At 44.0% G+C, this 24,839-nt stretch overlaps 2 protein-coding genes across 5 annotated transcripts in view; both read left to right on the top strand.

Moving 5' to 3' along the window:
• PLEKHD1 (pleckstrin homology and coiled-coil domain containing D1) overlaps positions 1-24,839 on the top strand; it is a 664,905-nt gene that overhangs the window by 192,549 nt on the left and 447,517 nt on the right. The window lies entirely within an intron of this gene.
• GALNT16 (polypeptide N-acetylgalactosaminyltransferase 16) overlaps positions 12,323-24,839 on the top strand; it is a 228,764-nt gene continuing 216,247 nt past the window's right edge. Inside the window, exon 1 of the mRNA XM_068253838.1 lies at positions 12,323-12,340. Within this exon, the coding sequence (XP_068109939.1) occupies positions 12,338-12,340 (3 nt within the window). The 5' untranslated portion in view covers positions 12,323-12,337. The remainder of the gene's footprint in view (positions 12,341-24,839) is intronic.

The raw sequence follows: 24,839 nt of genomic DNA, 5'->3' as shown, positions 1-24,839 counted from the left end.
AAAACTAAAGTTATAAAAATACATACATATATATATATATATATATATATATATATATATATATATATATATATATATATATATATATAGACACGTAGACATAAAATAAATTAATAATAAAATAATAATAGTAGTACTAATAATGCACAAATTACATATACAAGAATCCAGCATTCATAGTACAGTATAGGAGATATTTATCTTGCCCGTGAATATATAGCTTATAAAATGGACTAGAGTGCATATATCAATCTAAACCCAAAAAAAAAAAAAAAAAAAAAAAAAAGGGGGGGGGGGGGGGGGGGACTATTTGGCCAGGTATAAATAGACATGTATCTGACACTAACTGACACTTTAAGAATACCTGGTCATAGATATCATAAAAACAGCAAAAAAACTGTGCATAGTTTAAACAGCAGGGGGAGCGCTTCATATAACTGTAATAATGGGAGTAAGCTTGACTTACCAAATGAACAAGTCGATATGGCAAAGGGAGCCTCTAATGGAGACTCTGAAGAGCTGCAATACATATCAGCTTTGCTAATCTCGGCAGCTGCAGTAATGAGAGCTCACTGAGAGGTGGATCAGGTATTCAGAGGGTGGGATGACATCACATAAGATGATGACTTCCGCAGGAAGTTGTGGCGCCACCATCTTGGTTTAGGGCATAGATATATATATTGTGGGAAACTCACTATGAGCACTGGTGAGTTTCCCACAATATATATATCTATGCCCTAAACCAAGATGGTGGCGCCACAACTTCCTGCGGAAGTCATCATCTTATGTGATGTCATCCCACCCTCTGAACACCTGATCCACCTCGCAGTGAGCTCTCATTACTGCAGCTGCCGAGATTAGCAAAGCTGATATATATTGCAGCTCTTCAGAGTCTCCATTAGAGGCTCCCTTTGCCATATCGACTTGTGCATTTGGTAAGTCAAGCTTACTCCCATTATTACAGTTATATGAAGCGCTCCCCCTGCTGTTTAAACTATGCACAGTTTTTTGCTGTTTTTATGATATCTATGACCAGGTATTCTTAAAGTGTCAGTTAGTGTCAGATACATGTCTATTTATACCTGGCCAAATTGTTCCCCCCCCCCCCCCTTTTTTTTTTTTTTTTTTTTGTTTAGATTGATATATGCACTCTAGTCTATTTTATAAGCTATATATTCACGGGCAAGATAAATATCTCCTATACTGTACTATGAATGCTGGATTCTTGTATATGTAATTTGTGCATTATTAGTACTATTATTATTTTATTATTAATTTATTTTATGTCTACATGTATGTATATATATATATATATATATATATATATATATATATATATATATATATATATATATATATATATATATATATATAATATGTATGTATGTATTTTTATAACTTTAGTTTCTAATTTTTGTTATAAAAACCTCCTGCAGCATATGGAAATTTTGGGCATACCGGCTTGGTTCGCAGGGGCGTGCGGGCTGTTTGGCGCGGGTGTGCTGGGCGGTTGGCGCTTTGGGTGCCGTTCGCGGGCTTTTGCGCGCGAGGGGTGCCGTGATTCGATTTTTGCGGGCGCGGTTTGCCGCGGTCGCGCGGGTCCGCAGGCGGCGCTTCGCGTGCTGGCTGTTTGGCGCACCCGTGCTGGACGGTTTGCGTGGCTTTGTGAATCAGGCCCATGGACTGTTGATCCTTTTGAACATTATATACATACCTTCACATGCAACTGAACACTGCATTTGCATATATACCATCTCCCATTTTAGATCAGCAGTCCAGATCCTTAAATTAGGTTATATTTACTTTTTTGAAAAATCGTTTTTCTGATGGATCTATCGAATCATTTGATCGTTTTTCATTTAACCATAATGGTATGTATACTATTAGGATATAAATGTATAATGCATAAGTATTCATTGTATTAACCTATAACGCTGTCGATACAGTTATACTGAGGAGCTCTTTCACTATTGTAGGCACTTTTATTGGCCTGATGAAGCGGGCTTGGACCTGCGAAACGCGTTGCCTGTGCTAAATAAAAATCTTTTGTCATATACAAGGATTTTGTTATTGAGGTAAGCCACCTCATATCATTTCCTCGATTTTAAGCTGTTTTTAGATGTTTTTATTTCAACCAGGGCGCCTCTTTACCTTCAATTGTGCATATTACGGAGGTGGAAATTGCAGGTTCTGGTGATGTTTTGAATGTGGGGGATGAAGGGCCTGGGAGGTAGGGCGAATGGTTGTGTTGTCAATTGTGAGGTGGAAATCTGGGAGGGGTGCAGCAGCATGGGGTGGAAAGATCAGGAGCTCAGTTTTGTCTAGGTTAAGCTTCAGGAACCTAGCTGACATCCAGGAGGAGATTGTTGAGAGACATGAGGAGACCTTGTTTATGGTGGTGGATGAGAGATTGGGGGTATGGAGGTAAATCTGAGTGTCGTCGGCATAAAGGTGGTATTTGAAGCCTAGAGAGGAGATAAGTTTGGCAATTGAGAAAGTGTATATGGAGAACAGAAGGGGGCCCAGGTTACTTTTAAAACCTTCCTCTGCCCAAAAACCTCTTTAAAGTGAATCCGAGGTGAGAGTGATATGGAGGCTGCCATATTTATTCCTTTTAAGCAGTAACCAGTTGCCTGGCTATCCTTCTGACCCTCTGCCTGTATTATTTTTAGCCATAGACCCCGAGCAAGCATATGCAGATCAGGTATTTCTGACATCATTGTCAGATGTGACAAGATTAGCCGCATGCTTGTTTCTGGAGTTTTTCAGACACTACTGCAGCCAAATAGATCAGCAGGGCTGCAAGGCAACCGGTATTGTTTAAAAGGAATAAATATGGCAGCCTCCATATCACTCTGTCCTCGGGTTTACTTTAACTTTGCATCCCATGCTGACTACTTTAAAGTGGACACAGTATAAATATATATATAGCACAACACAGTCCTATTTAACAGGGAATTTGATTCCTCTGTAATGCAGTCCAAAATATGCAAATCCGATATGTGCAGTCTCCTCTTCATATAAACACTGCACCTCCACCACACCTGACAAGAAAACGACTCACCCTCTACTAAGACCACCAATCTAAGTTGTGCCTTGTGGTTATTCCTGGGTCACCCCCGACCACCTCGATCTGTAAACCTTGCACCAAGGAATCCTGTTTCTCCAGGCTGCTTATCCTCTCCAATATTGTTTCAGATAACCTCCAAATAAAAACTGCTCGTAGCATAATACTGTATGGTAAACTTCAACATAAAAATTTTATTGCACTTACAAATTTCTGCAGTTAAACTCAAGTCTGAGTTTTTTCACTGGCTCTCCCCCGTATCGGGGGCCTCTGAATTGCTCTCTCCATAGTACCAAGCGTGTTGCTGATAGACGACTGCTGCGCCCAAAGCCGTTCACCCATCAGCTGCATAGGACTGTGTTGCGCTATATATATATATATATATATATATATATATATATATATATATATATATATATATATATATATATATATATATATATATATATATATATATATATATATATATATATATATATATATATATATATATATATATATATATATATATAATTATACTGTGTACAAAACAATAATATTCAGCGCACTGCCTTGTGTTATTTATATAATATTGGTGTGAAAAGGGTGAAATATCTGCGCACCTAAATTGAATTATACTCTAAAGAGGAGCTGTCAGCCATACTTTCTCAGAACAAAAACAAACATAAGCTAAGCAGATAAATACTTGCTCTACTTACATATGTATTGCACTGTCCACATTGATTTTAGTTATTTTTCTATAGTAAAAAAGGAGAAAATCCCTCTTAGGTTTTTCCATTTTGTCTGTGTCTATCTTGAAGTCAATCCTGACATCATTTCCTCCCTTATTCTGTCTGTGTATCATTGCCCGCCCCCTCCCAGTTTTCAGACACTCCCACCCAGGTCTGCAGTACAAAGTGCACTAAGAAATATTGGCCACTCAGAGAGGAACAGAGGTATGGGAGGGGAAAACAGGAGGGAAAGAGGCTTCAGCCAATCAGGCTGCATTAGTTAAGTCTGAGGGGAAAGTAAAGAAGAAAAAAAGAAAACCCAGCATGCCCTGCAACTTCTTTGTGTGGCAGATGTACCAAATAAGAGCCAGGGAAACTGGGGAATGATGTTTTATGAAGAATAAAAATAAGAGTGATTTTTAACTTTTGGATTGCCTGATTAGCATCCTTATTACCGGTTTACTAGATAAAAATAAAGAATTGATTTTTTATTTTATGCCTGACAGCTAGAAACTCAGGAGTTTCAAAGACCACTGATGAGGGGCTCAGTCTTGTGTTGGTCCACACTTTAGACCAATAGGAATTTAAATTGTTCAAATGATTTTAAAAAGATGTTGAAAAACTATCTCCTAGGAGAAAAGGTTAATTGCGTACAGGCCCAGGAGGAGTATGTTAAAGAGAGACAAAAAGCCAGGTTAGTGTTAAAAACAGTTAGGTGGTTGGGGTTCAGTACAAGGATATACTGGACTGGTGAGCAGTGAAGCATTTGCCCCAGGTCACACTCCTGCCTCCCAGATGATGCCAGTACATCAGTGGAGAGCTGTAGCAGCTGCATCTGGCCGATTCTCTGCACTATGACTATCCAACCTAATTGACCCTCTCTATCCTGGCTACCGTCCACCATTCTGACTGCCCTTTTCAATCCTGGTTAATCCTTCATCCATCCTGTTGTAGCTGCTGCCCTGCATCCTGGATCAACCTCTCCACTCTGACTATCCTCTTTACCCTACCCTCTAACCTTGCTGACCCTCTCCATGCAGAGTTCAATGAGTCAGATTTAGACTCTGTGGGTGGGGCTGCTATTTGGATGACATCATTCTACAGTTGGAACTGCCAGAGGGTATGTGCAGTTGGAACATTTCAGAGAAGACTGCAGCCTATTGTAGGGACAGTCGGTCAGTGGTGTAGGAACTGGGCAGGGTCTGGGCTTAATACGTGAGACTTGAAAGCTGTGAACACACTGTAGATGTTCTTTAACCTAAATGATCTTTCCTGTTTTCTTTGTTCTGGAAATCTAAAGTGTGTACAGGCTTCCCCTGACATCACTTCCTCCCCCATAGTGATCAGTCTGTTTACACTGCTGCCCAGTGCTTATTGTTAAATGAAAAATCCCCTAGTTTGGTGCCCCATGTTGGTCTCCCCCCTTCCTTGCTCCACTGAGCAGTGCACAATGCTTGGCTGGGAGCAAAAATATGCCTCCACAGTAGTCATTCCAACATTGACGCCCTAAATGATCTGTAATGATTGTGTCAGGTGAAACATGATACACATTGTGCTTCCTGGAACATATTTTGACCAAGGACAGCACAGCCAAAAACAGAGCTCTGCAACTGAGAGCACTGAGTGCCTATACAGGACTAGGCAAACATTTATGCCAGGAATGGGACATTAAACATACAGATGGCTTTAAAATAGTATGAATTTCAAGTAATGAGATTGTAAAGCAGCGTATACTGTAGTGCGGGGCATTGATATGAATTGATTTCTTAGGTCTTCATTTATGTATTAACAACGATATAATCAGCACTTTAGTAGCCAAGTGTATTCCAGTTTCATTGAAACAGCTAAAAAATATGGTCTTGGAAATATGAGTTTTATTGTGAAGAACATCATATAAATTTAAATACAGTAAATGAAATAATAAAATATAATTGAGTTTGCTTGGTGCAATATTACAGTTTTTATAAGATATCCTGATTTCATTTGATGCTTGGGCAGTTTGTATGTGCTCATTGCTGGCTGTGAGCAGAACTGTGTGAAATAGATAGGAATTGTATTTTAAGATAGCTGGAGTTGTTTAGGGTCAGTGCCTATCAGTGTTCAGATTTCCTGGTAATTCCCCAGAGTCACATGGCCAAGGGGGACAGCTTTACACAAAAAATGTGTCACCAGGCTCTGATCTGGACAGGTCAGTCCTGACCTCTGATGTCTCAGGTTTCCCTCAAAGATGATGTCTACAACACAAAAGAATGTAAGAAGCAACAAAGAGCATATCTTGCAAAAAAGGGGCTGTAGTCATTTACTCCCTGCTGGCAGGTCTCAGGGAGGGATCCCATTTGCATCTGTGGGAATTACAGAGGATTCTCCACAAGCGTTTGTATGTTTTTGAACGCTATGTGGAATAGTACAGACTAACCAGCAAGATCAGGGTGAACCAGAACTCATTGGAGTGTGTGAAGGGCTACAATGGTCCTAAAAGCCCCCTTACTAAAATGCTATGGAAAACAAAAGTTTGCTTTCTTAGAACAGAAAGAATGTGCGATAATTCAGGTTGGAGTGAGCTTGAGATGTCTCCCAGTGCATCACTGCTAAATATATATACAAATTAACCATTGTTAGCCTTAGAAGCTAAACACACCTCCAGAACCGATGGAATGCAATGATGTGTCAGCTTGTTAATATGTACAGAGCCATAATAATCCAACATGCATACAGACTGTTTCGGATTGTTTGATCCTCATCAGTGCATGGCATGGATTAATTTGGCTCTATGGAGTAGGGCTTGTAACACCGAAAGGTAAGACTAACCAGCAAGCTCATGGTGAACCAGAACTCATTGGAGTGTGTGAGGGGCTACAATGGTCCTAAAAGCCCCCTTACTAAAATGCTATGGAAAACAAAAGTTTGCTTTCTTAGAACAGAAAGAATTTGCGATAATTCAGGTTGGAGTGAGCATGAGATGTCTCCCATTGGTTAATTTGCATATATTCAGCAGTGATGCACTGGGAGACATCACAAGCTTACTCCAACCTGAACTATCGCAAATTCTTTCTGTTCTAAGAAAGCAAACTTTTTTTTTCCTATGTGGAATAGCATATGCCTTTCGGAAAAAACACAGCGGCACCATAGACTAGCATTACTGGGGGGCGGGGGGTCAATATATGACATGGGGGTTTATGCAATATACATCGTTAATACTGCAGGCATGAACAGCACACAAAAGTATTACCCTTGCTATTGGCTGCTAGTACTATGAGTTACACTATTTGGCGCGACCCGCAGTACTCAAGAAACTCGACCATTGCCACAGTAACATGGGCAACTAACGGTAACTCTTGTTAGCACTGTGCATTACAATAGCAACGGTCACGCTACTCAAGTACCGCAGGTTGCGCTAATAGCATAACTGGCGGTATTAGCTTCCAATAGTAAGGGTAATAATGTCCTGCACTGTCTGTGCGCCAGTAGTATTACCATTGTATAGTGCATCAATCCCGAGATGAGATAAACGTGTATGTACAGTGCCAAACATATTGTGTTTGTCTTTTTATTTTTATACAAGGGGAGTAGTGCCTGCAATGCTTTGTGTTTTTTTGGGGAGGAGATAATGTTTAGTTGTTGTTGAAGGTTGTTGTGTGTGCTTTCATGAGGAGAAGGTCCAGGCTTCGAAGGTATTGGGTGGATTCTGTTATTCAGAGCTGAAGTTGGAAGGGCCAATTCAGGACTATATATCAAGATTTACGGGCTCATCCTAAACGATGTTTTGCTTACACCAGGATGTCTGTATCCAGATATGGTTATGTTTCTTTATTAAATTTTGTGTATCATACCTTGGTGATGTCATTGTCACCTTAAAGGATACCACAGTCGAAAAAAAAAGTTTGCAGCAGTGTGTGGGGGGGGTTAAAATTACATACAATTAGCCAGTCCTGCCCCCTCCGTCTGCCGCCGTTAGTCTGCTATAAGTCCCGGTGCCCGGCAACTTGATTGACTCCCCACCCGGACATACTGCGCCCTGTGCATGTGACGCTAAGTGTAATGGAGCGCACACGCAGCGCAGGGGAGGCAGAGGAATGAACGTGCTTCTGAGTCGAATGCTATGCGCCGGCCAGAAGTGAAGAGGGGAGGACATACTGCGTGCACAGGGCGCAGTATGTCCGGGTGGGGGGTCAATCAAGTCGCCGGGCACCGGGACTTATAGCAGACTAACGGCGGCAGACGGAGGGGGCAGGACTGGCTAATGGTATGTAATTTTAACCCCCCACACACTGCTGCAAACTTTTTTTCGATTGTGGTATCCTTTAAAGTATAACTGTAGTGAGTGGTGTTTGTAGGCTTGAATATTTACATACTTTAACACAATAACATTTGCCTGCCAGCCCTGATGATCCATTTTCAGTAATGCTTTTAGCCATATGCTCTGAATGGCACCTTTAAATTTATTTATAATCCATCTTTAGCTTTAACACACCAGTATATTTTATTTGTGTAGATCTGTGGAACCTGTGATGTCTAGTTGAAGAATATTGGACTCTATTCACAAAGGGCAGGTCGGTAAAATCATTTTTGGTAAAATACCTCATCCGGTATTTTACTTTTTTTTTTTTCAAAATTCACTAAAGTTTTCCCTCATGAAGCTGAAGTTCAGTAATTTACCAAATGCCTCAGTTCACTAATCCCTGCTTGGTAAGTGTGACTTACCAGCATGTAGCAGGTCAGGGAGCAGGCAGGGAGCTGTGTGTGTGACTAATATATACAAATACAATACAAATAAGCACATCTAAAGGGATGCCTTTTGAAAATTTCTCTCCTCTGCTTTGCTACACTGAAAGTTCCTCCCGATTACCCTTTACTTCAAATCAGCGTGAGAAGCAGGGCTGTGTGGCTCTCCCCAAAGCCTGTCTGTCAAATTTGCCACACAGAGAGGGGAGAGCAAGTTATCGGCTGCTGTGATCTTGAGTAAATTACCGAACACTTTTTGCCCGTAAACTTAATGCGGAAATCTTTGTGAATTGCGGTTTCTTGACATTTGTTGAGGCCATTACCGCACAAGTCGGTAATTTATCTCACTAGTTGGCAATGTTTATTTTCTGTACGGTGATGGGTTAGTGAATTGGAATGTGGGAAGGTGATCCGTAAAATCAGCTGTTTTCAGCATTACCGACTGCGGTAATGCTTTGTGAATAGAGCCCAATGTGTCACAAAAATAGGCATGACATTTGCGCCCATTGATGCAAAATATGTTACTATAGTCGACTGTACCAATATCTGTATGAGTTGTTAGCTAATGCAACCACATAGTATTGATAAATAATTAATTAAAAAAAGTGTAGACTTTTTTTTTAGCCAACTATTTCCAATTGTTGGCCAAATTGCCCCAAAAAGTCACCTTATTAATATAAATTGAGTACTTAGCAAAATGTACAAAAAAATGTTTTCAAAAAGTTTGTTTGCAATCGTGTGTGATCAATTTTGTCACAATTTGACAAATTTTTACTTTTCACAGTTTTGACCATCTACTGGAAAGATTATTGCCTACACTTCTAAGGCAAGATAATACTTTCCGACAGGCAATCTGCCCTACTGGACGGCTTCTTATTACCTTGCAGTAATTTTTGTTTTTTTTTTAATCTTAACCTCTTGAGGACCGCGATGTTAAACCCCCCAGTGACCAGGCCATTTTTTGTTAATAGGGCCACTGCAGCTTTAAGGCCAAGCTGCAGGGCCGCACAACACAGCACACGAGTAAACCCCCCCCCCCTTTTCCCCCCACCAACAGATCTTCCTGTTGGTGGGGTCTGATCCCCCCCTCCAGTGTTTATTTTTTTAATAAATATTATTATTATTTTTTAAATAAAAATGTGTATTTATGTATTTATTTTTTGAACACCCCCCCTTCCTCCCCCCGCTGGCCAATCATTGTGATCGGCTGTCATAGGCTTCAGCTTCAGCCTATGACAGCGGATCACCGCTGACACTCTGGAGGGGACAGCCGTGTCACACGGCTGTCCCCAGTACAGCGCTGCCTTAGATCGCAGCGCTGTACTGCCCTAATAGACGGCGGTTTCGCCGTCTACAGTCTCTGTGCGGCGATCGCCGCTTGGAGACTGAAGGCGGGGTGGAGCTCCGCCCCCGAGCAGGAGATGCGCATGCAGCATGCGCACGATCTCCTGCTCAGTGTTGCCAACTCATCCCTTTAATTACTGACACATATGAATTATACAGGTTTTGTGGCTAGGTAGATGCAGTTAAGGCACTGATTATGTGCAAATAGCCCCAGAACCTGTATAACTTAGATATGTCATTAATTAAAGGGATGAGTTGGCAACACTGCTCCTGCTAACCCCATAGAAGACCGTTCACACCAATGGGCGTGGAGTGGTCCTGGGGCTGCCGCACTGCTCACGCCAATTGGCGTGGAGCAGTCGGCAAGTAGTTAAAAACACAATTTGTAACAAACACTTTCTACATACCATGTGAGAAAAGTAACTGGGACATGCTTGTAACTTCACTGACAGGAGAATTGTTGTCTGCTATGGTTTGGCTTGTTTGTTGGCCACTTAAGTCAGTAAAAACTGGACTTTCTGGAAAGTTGTCATGTGGAGTGGAATGTTTTGGGTTAATAGGTGGTGGCATATGGGGATAGTATGTGTTAGAAGGCCTCTGAATAGCATGGTGCATTGGTGGATATGATTACCGTATTTCCTGCTGTATAAGACGCACTTTTTCTCCCCCAAAAAGGGGAGAAAAACAGGGCAGTTTCTAGGCTAAATGGCACCCAGGGCGTGGGTGGGTGCACCAGGGTGTGTGTGTGTGTGTGTGTGTGTGTGTGTGTGTGTGTGTGTGTGTGTGTGTGTGTGTGTGTGTGTGTGTGTGTGTGTGTGTGTGTGTGTGTGTGGTGTGTCTTTTTTGGCCCCCTCCCCCCCTTTTTGCACTCTAAACCTAGGTGCGTCTTGTATTCCGGAACGTCTTATATGGCGGAAAATATGGTAGTTCTGCTGCTCAAGCATATTGCCCATAATATCGTGGATGTTGTTGAGGTCTATATTGAGTAGGAGGCTGAGGCATGTGTCCATGACCATAATAGTATGGTTCCTGTGGTACAGCAGGTTGTTCTGGTGGCACAAATTTATATAATGTGTCTAGTAAGGCACATTTTGCTGCCAATTGCCTGTCTGGAACTTTCTATAAGTAAGGTAATAAACTCATTAGAATAGATGGTTCTTTTAACACGGCTATATCCTTCTCTTTTCTCCATGTGAGATACTGCCTTTTCTATGGAACAGATAGGTTTTTGGTCATACTCTGCACAACATAATCCTCGACTTGCTCTTCTTAATGCTGAATTTGTTCTGTATCTATATGACACATTTCTAGTACATGATGACCTGAAACTAGTACTTGGACTTTCTGGTGAATGCATTTGTGTGTTTTCCTCACAATCTTGCACTGACGTAGCACTGCTTTCCACAGACGCTGGCTCGCCAACTTCAAATTCTGTGTCAACTGGTGTATTGTCCATGTTTTCAGTGGGCTCATCATGGGGAAGATTATCCTCTGTACTGAAAACAAATCAAAAAACAGATTTTAGTGAAAATAGAAGGGAGAGGAAAATGTAGGTTGACATATTGTTTGTAAATTTCACTATACATGTTGCCTGGCAGGCACTCTTGCATATGTATTGTAAAGTCATATAATATTCAACATACCAAAACAAAACACGTGTAGATAGCTACAATTATTATTTTCAGCTAAAATGTTATGTAAAATATTTTATGATCACTTAAAGTAAGCAATGTAGCCTATAGACAGCCAGGCACCATGTATTATGTAATACTTACATGTAGGTAGCCAAGCTGGAGGGGATAGCAGCCAGGCAGGGGGGGGGGTCATACCCTTCCCTCCCTCACCTGGGACTCCCCCATCTGCATTCCCCCTCCAGCTATTTTTGCTAAATTTAATTCAGCCGGCAACTAGTGGGGAAGCAATTACTTACCGTACTTGCTTACTTGCGATCCACTGCTCGCCGCGTCACTTCCTGCAATGCCGCCCACTGTATGTCAGTGGGCCCCCTTCCTGGCTGCTACCCCCTACAGCTCAGCAGCTCCCCTACCCACGGCCAGGAGGGCACTGCTTCCCCCCCCTTTCGCCGCTAATGATACACCCCCGCCCAAGCCCCCTAACTAGATCATTGAGTAATTGTGTGTTAGGGTTAGAAATAGTGGGCGGAGCCAACACCAGCCAAATACATACCCAGGCAACGCCGGGCCATCAGCTAGTATTACATTTTTATGTGTGTTCATAGATTATTGAATACAAAAATTGATATTTTTATACATAATTTTGGATTCTTTCTGTATACGCTAATGTCTGTTTTGGCCTCAGGCCTTCCTTGGAGATCCAATTAGTAATTCATTCTGACTTTCTTGTGTATTATTTATCTCCAAAAAAGGATTCCTTATTTTGGTGGAAGAAACCTCATAAACGTCAATTCACAAAGAATAGAGCATGCAGTAAAACAAGTGAGAGCGGGACCTGCTGGTAAATAACAAACAGCCATATGGTAAGTTATAGAAGCAGAGAAACGTTGAAAATTAAACTGTTCAGGAAAATAAAGTTAATAATAAAAAAAAAATAGTAGCAGTTGTAGTTCCCTAATTTCACAAAATTATTATGTAGTAATTAAAAAAATAAGACACCAATGGCTGATACAAATTTTATGTTAATTTTACACACCTTGGACTTGCACTTTACTTGTTAGCAGAATAATAATAATAATGCTATCAGTATCACATCTTTCATCCATTTTCCATGCTCTGCAGTAATCCAGAAAATGCCAAATGAAATGCTGCAATGATTCTACTTCAGGACCAGGGTCAGTAACATTAACTGACCTTATATAAATGCTAGTTTATGACACCTAATAGATTTTACTGCAGAGTCTTGAGTGCTCTGACAGCTGACACCTTGTGGAATGGATGAGGAGGAGTGATGTTGATTGGCACCTGATCACTATGATCACATAATCATCACGTTCTCATAAAATCCTAATTTCCACCTCTGTTTGGTGTCCCTGCAGTAGTGTACCTAAAAAATCTACTTAAAGTGGACCCAAATTAAAAATACAAGATTTCAGAAATAAAATCTATTTTCTAAATTATAATAATAAATAGCAGCCTTTTTTTCAGCTGCATGATGACAAATATAAAATATTTTACATTTATCGGAGGAACCCCTCCCTTCCTTTCATATTGCTGAGACAGAATACGGCAAACTGGTGGTGTAGGTGGTGTCCAGCAAAGGAGGAATTGCTAATGGCTGCCACCTGTGTAACCCTAGTTATGAAAAGAGAAGGGTGGAAGGTATGCACTGAAAGGCTCATAGGCTTGAAGGAGTGTTTATTTATCTTTGTATGTGTCAGAGTGGTGCAACTAAATATTTTGAATTAAAAAAATGTTTGATTTGGGTCCGCTTTAATTTTGACATCTCTGCATGGAAAACATATGGACTAATCCGTTTCTGAAAGTTTTACTGCTGCAATGTGAGATATTTACATATTTTTGGTCCCAAGTACCGGTAATTTCTAGATTCATTGTAATTAAATGGTTTCAAAAGAAAGTCTAATATGTCCTTAAAAAAAAGACTGGATAGACTAAAAATTGATCGATCTTTTAACTCAAGCAAAGGTGTAAAAATTGTCTTGGTCCTTAGGTGGTTAACCTCCCTGGCGGTAAGCTCGACCTACGCTCGGGCTAGCCGCCGGAGAGGATCGCATGGCCCCGGAGGTTTTTTTTAAATAAAATTTGTTTTATATGCTTAAAGGAAAACTGTAGTGAGAGGTATATGTAGGCTGCCATATTTATTTCCTTTTAAGCAATACCAGTTGCCTGGCTGTCCTGCTGATTCTTTGCCTCTATTACTTTCAGCCATAGACCCTGAACAAGCATGCAGCAGATCAGGTGTCTGACATTATTGTCAGGACTGACGAGATTAGCTCCATGCTTGTTCCTGGTGTACTTCAGACACTACTGCAGCCAGATAGATCAGCAGGACAGCCAGGCATCTGGTATGGTTTAAAAGGAAACAAATATGGCAGCCTCCATACATCTCTCACTACAGTTCTCCTTTAAGCTAGCACTTTGCTAGCTAAGCATGCCCCCCAAGTCCCTCCGCTCTCCCCCGATCCCCGCCGTTATACGTACCCCCCAGGGATCCCGTGATGGCGCAGCCTCCCAATCAGCTCCAGGCTTCGCTATGGGGAGGATCGAGACTGCGCATGACGTCATGAAGTCGATGACGTCATGTCCGATTGTCGACATAGCGACGACTGAAGCTACATGGTGAAGCTGCGGGCTTGCGGACGGGTAAATATTGCTGGCGGCGATCGGGGGGATCACAGTGGTGCCAAGGGACTTGGAGGCCACAGTTAGCTAGCAAAGCGCTAGCTTAAGCATTTTAACCTAATTTTATTTGAAAAAATCCTCCCGCGGACACAGCATCGGAAACTGCGTACCGCCAGGGAGGTTAAAGGAGAAGTCCAAGGAAAATAAAAAATCCACTTATCTGGGGCTTCTTCCAGCCTTTGGCATCTGTCCTGTGCCCTCGCTGCAGCTTTGGTGGCTCCCGATCCACTCCGGTGGCAAAGCCGACCTCGCCAGGTCGGCTTCCGCGTCGGCTCTCTCTGCGCTCCAGCATGCGGTTCACTGGTCGCGCTAGTAGTAGTTCTGCGACTCTGCTGTAGTAGTTCTGCGACTGTGCTGTACGGGCCAAATGACGTCAGCGCGACCCTGAGAGCCGTTCGCACAGGTGCAGTAGGAATCCTGCGCCGAGGGGACCCAGGACCACCAGCGTGGAGCGAAGCTGCGGCGTGGGCACAGATGGGCAGGCGGGGGCTGTAGGAAGCCCCAGGTAAGTGGATTTTTTTAATTTTTATTATGCTTGGATGTGTCCTCTAAGATACCAAATGAAATACCACATGAGGTAAAAATCTTTGTGAATTGGCATGCAGTTTTTCTGTAAAATACCAAAATATTACCACCATTTTTACCAAATGTGTCTTAATGAATTGAAGCCATAGATGTGATCAATACCACTGTTCAACTAATAAAGAGCTAAAGGAGTGACTGTAGGAATGCCCAGTGTGGTGCCCTCAGGTCCCGGGCCCTAGTGCAGTCACAGCATTTGCAGACCCCATTGCTACATCACTACAGGCAATATTTGAATAAATCCAGGTGTTTCGTGACTTCTTGGAGTGCCAAGGCTGAGAATTGGAGCATGAATATGGAGATTAGTACCTCCAGTAAATGAATGTTTCGTCTGCAAAGCATACGTTTTACAGTGTTTAGAATGAAGGGGTTAAAATGAAATGCTGTTAAGATAAATGAATGTAATGGATTGGCAAGAAGCAGAAGCAGCTCGTTTTTAGATGGGGTTCCATCATTCCTTGTGGCGCTAATGGGACATGACCTGATGGTATCTGGCATGCCCCTGTGTTAAGCTGCGTACCCACCTGGCGATTTTCCTGGCAATTCTTAAACGATGTCGCGAAGTGGGTACAGACGCACGATTACCGTTGTCGCCTAGCGTCGCACCGTCGACGGCAGACCGATACATCTGATCTCTGAGATCCCTGACGACACCGAGCTAAGTACCACGATCGCGAAGTCTCGCTTGTGCTGCCGTGTATGTTACATGACCTTGCGCTTTAACCCGCCGACAGGAAGAGGTGTCGCTAGCGACTGTCGTCAAGGGGACCCTTTAAGTGGTGAGTATGCAGCTTTAGGCTTCTCATCTGCGTATAGCAGAAGTGGTTTTAGTAAGTCAGGCACTTTGTGTCTTCCAGGCTGTATACTGCAGTCACATCAGTCAAACATGTTAAAGCACTGGAAAAGTAATAGCATTCAGCATTGTAGCAGTAGAATGAAACTCCTACTGTAGCCAGGCCAGCTAGTCTGCTCTCATCCCAGCACTGCAGGCAATTGTCAACACCATACACAGCATTTGTATAGCTGGCTTCCTGCAGTCCTACCAGAGACTGGCTGATTGCTGTAGTTTGTTTAAGCCAAAGTCCACTTTTTTTACTGAAAAAAAAAATGCAGCTCTTTTATTTTACCTCAGTGTATTGGGAGGATTAATAGCATCAGAAAGGTGCTGTATGAGTACTGTATCTGCTGGCTTGGCTATTTTTAGGGGCAAACTGGGTAATTGCCCAAGGCCCCAGACCTGGCTGACAGCCCCTCCCTACCTAGGTTTCCCCAAAATGTTAACAGTGGTCCCCTGAGACCCTTGCAGAGTACTTGCAGTTGAATGCACCCGCCTGTCCTTCCTTTTTCCCTTCCGTCTCTATGCACGCTGGCTCCTTTTCTCCGTGACCTGACTGCATGCATCTATCATGCCACTGGGCTATGGAGAATCAGAATCAGAATCAGAATCAATTTATTTCGCCAAGCATGACTGGGTCAGGCCCGGAATTGGGTTTGGCACAATGGAGCAATACATAGAAAGAAAGGCAGGAAAACATTAGAATGACAGTAGTATCTCAAACTCAAGTACAAGCATACACGAATATACAATCACAATTAACCACTTAAAGACCGGGCTCACTTTCAGCTTTCTGTGCTGAGTGGACTCTACAGCCCACAGCATAGATCGTAATTGAGCCAGGGCGACCAGACTTCCCCCCCCCTTTTTTCCCCACTAGGGGGATGTCCTGCAGGGGGGGTCTGATCGCCGCCGGCTATTATGGTTCAGCGGAGGGGCAGGGGCGTAGCAATAGGGGTTGCAGCGGTAGCGACCGCATCGGGGCCCTTGGGCCAGAGGGGCCCCGAAGGGCCCTCCCTCAACTACAGTATTTGCTCTCTATTGATCCGGTGCTCATAATAATAACTTCTATAGATGCTTTGAATACTGGTAATCATTAACAAACTGTTCCCCATCCCCTTCTTGCACCTCTGACACTGTAGTTGCCATTGGCAGGTTTTGGTGCGCCGTATCAATTGTTATGTATAGAGTGCTTGGGGGCCCCATTGTAAACCTTGCATCGGAGCCCACAGCTCCTTAGCTACGCCACTGCGGGGGGGGGCTCCTCAAAGCCCCCCTCCGCAGCGATTTCCGCCCTCCCTCTACTTCCCTACCTCTCCCGTGGCTTGTGGGCTGCGCAGGACGGATATCCGTCCTGCGCCGTGTAGTATAGGCTTCAGCCTATCAGAATGCGGCGATCCCCGGCCAATCAGAGGCCGGGGATCGCCGATCTCCTTTACGGCGCTGCTGCGCAGCAGCGCCGTATGATGTAAACAACGGGGATTTCTTCCCCGCGTGTTTACATTACGCGTGCGAGCCGCGATCGGCGGCTCGCACACTGTTCACGGAGACACCCTCCGTGAACTAGCATGGAAAGGCCGCTCGATCGAGCGGCCGTTTCCATGGGAAACCACTAACGACCCGCCGACGCCTATCGGCGTTAGGCGGTCGTTAAGTGGTTAAATATACACAGCCGAAGCCCGCCGCTCCTATGCAGGTGGTAGGGCGCTGATAGTGGGTGGTAGGATGTTAAGGGAGTTCAGGAGGCTAACGGCCATCGGAAAGAAAGAGTTCTTGTGTCTGGTGGTTTTGGTGGGGATGGCCCGAAGTCTCCGACTCAGTGGGAGTGGGGTGAAAAAACATTGGCCTGGGTGAGAGAGGTCACTTGCAATCCTCAGTGCCCTGGCTTGCAGTCTCATGTTGTACAGGTGGTCAAGTGGGGGCAGGGGTCTCCCAATGGTCCTCTCTGCTGACCTAATGATCCTCTGTAATTTGTGCCTGTCACTGGCGGTGGCTCCCACATACCAGACCAAGATGGTGGAGCAGAGGATCGATTCAATGATGGCAGTGTAAAAGCATGTTAGAATCTCCTGAGCCATGCCGAACTTCCGCAGTTGGCGGAGAAAGAAGAGTCTTTGCTGGGCTTTCCGTTGGGTTGATGTGATATTGGCTCTCCACCTAAGATCGCTGGAGATGGTGGTGCCCAGCAGGCGAGCGCTGGGCACTCTGGCCACCTCGGTGCCATCGATGTAGATGGGAGGTGGGGCAGGTGCTGACTTCCTAAAGTCAATTATAAGTTCGACGGTTTTGGCCGTGTTGAGCACCAGGCTGTTCTCCTTACACAAGTGGCATAGCCTTTCCACCTGCTGCTGGTACTCCCGGATGTTGTCCTTGGTGACGAGGCCAACAATGGTGGTGTCATCCGCAAATTTTATGACTTTGACAGAGTCTGCCGTGGATCTGCAGTCATTTGTGTAAAGGGAGAAGAGCAGCGGGGACAAGACGCAGCCCTGGGGAGCCCCTGTGTTTGTAACCTCTACCCGTGAGTGGATGTCCCCCAGCCTGACAACTTGGGATCTGTTGGAGAGAAAGTCGGTGATCCATAGCCGTAGGGTGGAGTGGACCCCCAGTGTGGTCAGGACATTCTGGAGGGTGCGTGGGCATATAGTGTTGAATGCCGAGCTGAAGTCTAGTAGCAGTACTCTGGCATAAGCATCCCTCCTGTCTAGATGGTTGTAGATGTATTCCAAGCAGATGTTTAGAGCATCATCAGTGGACCTATTTGCCCTGTAGGCGAACTGGAGTGGGTCTAGTAGGGGCAAGGTGGATAGCTTGAGGGTGGATAAGACCACTCTCTCTAAGGACTTCATGATGACGGACGTCAGGGCTACAGGCCTGTAGTTGTTGAGGTCGGAGATGCCCTGTTTCTTAGGGACAGGAATGATGGTGGACCTCTTGAAGCAGGCCGGGACTCTGCCCTCTGCCAGAGACCTGCTGAAGATGGCAGATAGGATGGAGGCAAGTTGCTCCGAACAGGTTTTGAGGCTGGGGACACGCTGTCAGGTCCCGAGGCTTTCCTGGCATTTAGCGTGGACAGGAGATGGCGAACGTCTGCCTCCCTCACTTCCAGAGAGTGTGAGTCCATACTTGGGTCGCTGTGCGCGGGGGCTGGGGGGGGAGGAGGTGGTGGGTGCCCCCCAGGCTCGGTCTGCCTTTCAAACCTACGGTAGAATTTGCTTAGTTCTTCAGCTAATTCGGGGCTGGGTGTTGCATGTTGCGGGGGAGGCTTGTAGTTGGTGGCAGCCTTAAGCCCTTGCCATACGGCTCGTGAGTTGTTCGAGCGCAGGTTCTGCTTCCTCCTCTCAGCAAACTCCTTCTTTGCGGCTCTCAGCTCTCGCTTCAGAGCGTTCCTCGTCTTCCTGAATTCCTCCTGGTTTCCCGCCTTGTGAGCCTCCTCCTTACGTTTCCGCAGTAGCCGTAGCTTGTTGGAGAACCACGGTTTGTTATTCGGGTAGACCTTGAAGGATTTGGTTGGGACGCAGGAGGCCTCGCAGAAGCTGATGTAAGAGGTGACGTTGTCCGCCCACTCGTCCAGGTCTTGAGCTTCCAGGGATTCCCAGTCCGTGCAATCAAAGCAGGCTTGAAGGTGGAGCTTGGCCTCGCTGGACCACACCTTGGAGGACTTCACAACCGGTTTTGCTGATTCCAGGAGCCTTCTGTAGGTAGGGATGAGATGAACAAGGCAGTGGTCGGAGGAGCCAAGTGCCGCCCCAGGGATAGCCTTGTAGGCATTCTTCAATGGCGTGTAACAGTGATCGAGGGTGTTCGGGCACCGATGAAGATGGAAGGAAGGACTCAGACTAAAGGTGGCCACTAATGTTCCAACTTCTATCAAAAAATCGTTCGAGTGATCAGAAATTCTGATCGGAAGAAAAATCATTCACTACACCATCAACGAACCAATCTTTCCTTCCTATGTATCACAACCAACAAGAAAATCTACAATCGACAAAAATCCAATCGGACGACTATTTTTATAATCGATTCTGCCCATCAACTGAGATTGTTTACAACCAATCCAATCAGAATTTCTGATCGCTCTAACGTTTTTTCGCTAGAAATAGGACCGTTAGTGGCCACCTTGAGGCTATGTTTCCACTGTACTCGGCATGCGTCTTGCAAGATGCGATGCATGGCTATGGGATTCAGACGGCTTATGCAAGATTATGCTGCAAGCCATCAGATTTTTCCTCGCACATTAATTTGCATGCTCTCCATTGACTTCAATAGCTTGCAGATTTGTGCGTGAAGAATTGAACGGTAATTGCAGCATGGGAACCGAGCCTAAAGAAGGGAGAGCTAGCCAGACCGGTGAGACCTGGGGTGGCCCATCAGGCATCTCTGAGGCTCTGGCGGCCAACCTGATCCAGTGGGGTGGGGCTACCTAATACTATCTTGATGGAGAAACGTGGGCCCAACTTAATTTTTGCCCAGGGCCCTATTTTTGCTAGAAGCTACTTTGATTTTGCCCAGCGTTTCCATTCCAACAGAAGCTGGCAGATAGGAGTGTCAGCCTTTGCTGGGTTACTGCAGGTGTTAAAGATGAGCATAACTGACACCTTCAAGAGCCCAGCACAAAAATGATAACTCGGGTAGAGGTTAGGCCACCAACGCTGCCTTATAACATGATATACATACTGGTTTGTTTTCTTGAAGCTCGAACTTACATTCTCTTTCCCATCTTTCATGCAATTGTCTTCCCAGTCATCCTGCCAACAGCACCTGTACAAAGTATATTCTCTGTGTAATCATATTACTGGGCTTTGTGGTTCTATGAAATCAGCTCTGAAACCGTTAATTGCTAAACAGTTTGCATAATTTGCTGTGTTTGCAATTTTCTTTTTCACAATTAAAGTTTATTGAAAACCAGAATTAGTAACAGTACAAGGTGAGTATATAGTAATTCTGCATTATTCAATGAACATACAGTCTACTCGGAGATAACATATCCAGACATGAGAAGTCCAAAGCAGTTTACATGTGAATGGTTAGGATATATGTACATGAACCTCAGTCATTTGTAGTATTACAGTTGCCTCAAAAGACAGATCATATCTTAAGATACATAGGTTCAGACTAAGTAATTCTAACAATAACTAAACAGTGGTCTAAGATACCTCAGTATTAAAGATATTTATCATAGGACCAATTCCGTCTCCTGTGCCGGCATACGGAGGAAGAGAAGAAGAGGGAGAAAAGGTGAGGAAGAGAAGTAGACAAAGGCGAGGAGATATAGGAAGTATAAGGTGTATATATAATGGTTATGATGCAGGAAAGGGATGGAGAAGGGTGTCTTCACCCATTCATAATAGCTTTGTATTCGTCAGAGAACTGGAATTCTACCCATACAGCCCATGTCATCATATAACGTTCTGTGTGGTCTTGAGAAAGCATGATCAAGGCTTCCATAGACTCGATTGTATCCATCCTTCTAATCCATTCTTTCACGGATGGGGGATTCACTGATTTCCAGTGTACTGGTATTAACGATCGGGCAGCATTCACCATGTGAAGTATAATGGATTTTTTGTATGATTTGATTGGTTCATTTGTGTCATGGAGGAGTAGGGTGCCTGGAAGGAAACTGATCTTGGAGCCTGAGATGTGCTCCATCAATCTATGTATCTCTTGCCAAAATGGTATAATCAGAGGACATTGCCAAAAAATGTGGAGTAGTGAACCAGAGTCACCACCACACCTCCAGCACACGTCAGGTATTGAGGAAAAAATCTTGTGTAGAAGAGTGGGTGTTCTGTACCACCTGGAAATCAGCTTGTATCCCTGTTCCTGTACTGTAGCATTGAGAGAGCCTTTGTGGTTGAATGTAAGGACCTTGTCCCATTGTTCCTCAGAAAAAGGGGAACCCAAGTCTTTTTCCCAATCCATCTGGAACTTTAGAGTTTGGTTGCTGAGAGCAGAAAATAACATTGAATATATTTGAGAGATTAGGTGGCTATGTGGGTTGGAGCTTAGCACTAAGTTTTCGAAAGGGGTCAATGGTTTTGACCATGTTGAGGCTCCTTTAAGTGAATTTACAAAGTGACGAATCTGGAAATATTGCCAGTTTGTTAATTTGACATCCTCCCTTAATTGACTCATATCAGTAAAAGATTGAATTGCTCTAGATGTAGTGAATTCCCAGATTCTGGGGCAACCCTTGTTTGGCCAGTGTTGGAGGAAGGGAATGTCCGATGAGGGGACAAAGTCAGGGTTGTCTTGCAGTGGGGTGAGTTTCCCCGGAAAGGACGTCAGCCCCATGGCAGGTAAGTATCTCCTCATGCTGTTAACCGTTGCTATTAAAATTGGATTAAGCCAATATGATCGCTGCTTATTTGTGGTGGTAACCCACCCAATAGAGGGGGCCCTCCTTTGTACAGTTTCTTGTTCGACCAGTACCCATTTTTTGGGGTTTGAGGTGCATGCCCACTCCACCACTTGGCACATCTGCGATGCTAGGTGGTATTTAAACAAATCTGGGAGACCCATTCCTCCCAGTTCTTTTGGCAAGGTGAGCGTTGTGCGTTTTATCCGGGGGGGTTTCTGGCCCCAAATAAATCTGTTTATGTGTGACTGTAGATCTTTTAGGAAGCTGGATGGGAGATTGATTGGTAGGCACTGGCTAATGTATAGAAATCTGGGAAGCAGGTTCATTTTTATGGATGCTAGCCTTCCAAACCAAGATAGACTTTTCTGGGTACCCCATTTAGCCAAGTCCTGTTTTAAGGTTTTGCCTATAGTTTCAAAGTTGGATGAGAATAGAGCTGAGAGTGAATATGGAATATTTATCCCTAGATATCTAAGAATTTGGGGTTCCCATTTGAACGGGAATAGGTTTCTACATGTTGTTACCGCTTCAGCCTCTAGGGATATATTCAGGGCCTGGGACTTGTGGAAATTGATTTTTAAGTTTGAGATTGCTCCAAACTCCTCAAATCTGCGGATAAGATTTGGGAGTGAGATCAGTGGATTTTGGAGGTAGAAAAGTAAGTCATCCGCAAAAGCAGCGACTACGTGTTTAGTGGTTCCTGTGGTTATACCCTCGATTGAGGAATCCGTTCTGATGGCATTTAAAAAGGGTTCTAACGTTAATATGTATATTAGGGGGGAGAGGGGGCAGCCCTGTCGGGTCCCGTTGGTAATTTGAAATGGTTGTGAGAGCAAGCCATTAGCCTTTACTCTTGCTGAAGGATTGGAGTAGAGGAGACCTATCCATTTTCTCATTGAAGGGCCAAGTCCCAGGCTCGACAGGGTGGCGTGTATATAATCCCACGCCACCCTGTCAAAAGCCTTTTCGGCATCTGTAGAAAGCATGAATGATTTAATAGAGTTCTTTCTGGCAAGTGCCATAATTCCTACTTTGCGCATCACGTTATCTTTAGCTTCCCTGCCCGGTATAAAACCTGTCTGATCGGGATCGATATGGTTGGGTATAAAAGGGAGCAGGCGGTTAGCTAAGATTTTTGCCAGTATTTTGGAATCTAAATTTAGCAGGGAAATGGGTCTATAACTGCCACATGATTGGACGTCCTTCCCGGGTTTTGGGATTACCGTTATATGTGCTTCAAGGAATTGGGAGGATGGGAGGGATCCCTGTTCAAATGCATTAAAGGCATCCACAAAAGCTGGGGCTAGCTTGCTACCAAAAAGTTTGTAATATTGAGCGGATAGTCCATCCGGGCCAGGGGCTTTTCCTGATTTCAAATTTTTGACCGCTAAAAGAAATTCGTCTTCAGTAATAGGAGCCTCAAGGTCTTCTTTTTCTGGTTGGGTTAGTTGTAATGGAGATGAATATAATGACAAAAATTCTGCCAATTTGCTGTCCCTAGCTTCCCTGGCCTTTGTGGAAAGCTCCTTAGGGGAGAGGTTATAAAGATTTTGATAGAATGCCCTGAATTCCTCCACAATCTCTTCTGATTTAATCAGTTTGGTTTGTCTTTTGTTTATTAACGAATGGATGTGATTTTGAAAGGATTGTTTCCTTAGTGCTTTGGCTAGGAGTTTCCCACTCTTATTACCTAGCTCATAGAAAACTCTCTTGCCATTCATAATTTTCCTTTTAGCCTCGGTGAAGAGTATTTTGTCTAACTTTACTCTAGCATTGGTCAATTCCTCCATAGTTTGTGTGGCTAGGGATTTTTTGTGGCTGGTTTCTAGCTGTAGAATCTTATTAGATAATTGTGCAATTCCCTCTTCACGTTCTTTCTTAAGTTTGGAGCCCAAACGTATAAAGTGTCCCCTGACTACCGGTTTATGGGCTTCCCATAAAGTGAGATTAGAGGTTTCTGGGCGTTTGTTAGTAAGAAAGTAGTCGTCTAATACCTTTCTGGTTTCCTCGATTCTGTCTCTCTCAGAGAGAAGGTTGGGATTAAGTCTCCAACACCACGTTTTAGCCAGTTTTTCCGGGAGTTGGAGGGTGAGGAAGACAGGAGCGTGGTCAGATATGGTCTTTGAACCTATGGAGGAATCGGAGACCAGAGAAAGGTCTCTTTGGGTTACAAACAAGTAATCAATTCTGGTGTATTTCTGGTGTAGAGAGGAGAAAAACGTAAAGTCTTTCTCTATGGGATTGGACACCCGCCAAGGGTCTATGAGTGTCATGTTTTGTAGACGTGACTTGATTAGTCTCAAGGCTCTATAGGAGAGTGTGGTGGATCCATCCGAGCAGTCCAATAAGGGATTCAGTGGGATATTAAAATCCCCCCCCCAATATTAAAATGCCATTGCAGAAGTTAGCCAATCTAGACAGTGTGGAGGTCAGGAAGGAGGGTTGCTGCTTATTGGGGGCATAGAGTGATGCTAGGGTGACTTTCCTTTCCCCCACTGAGCCTCTAACAAAAAGGAATCTTCCCTCAGAGTCTCCATCCACCTCCTCGAGCACGAACGGGATATCTTTATGCGTATAAAGATTGAGACACCTTTAGTCTTGGAGCCGGGGGAGGTGGAGTGAAACGCCACAGGGAACCAGGTATCAAATTTACCTGGTATATGTGAGGTTCTGAGGTGGGTCTCCTGTAAGAAGGCAAACTGAACTTTTTCCCTTCTAATATAGTCAAAGATCATGGATCGTTTTTCAGGGGTGTTCATACCATTAACATTAAGTGACATGAATTTCCACCTCATCAAGCCTGTTTTTTGTGTCTTGTTGTAAAGCTGACTATCCATCATGTCTATATAGTCTGACGATTCTAGCATATAAATACACC

The sequence above is a fragment of the Hyperolius riggenbachi genome, chromosome 9, assembly GCF_040937935.1.
Source record: "Hyperolius riggenbachi isolate aHypRig1 chromosome 9, aHypRig1.pri, whole genome shotgun sequence".
NCBI lineage: Eukaryota > Metazoa > Chordata > Amphibia > Anura > Hyperoliidae > Hyperolius > Hyperolius riggenbachi.
The sequence above is the reverse complement of the archived record's forward strand: the minus strand, read 5'-3'. Positions and strand labels throughout refer to the sequence as shown.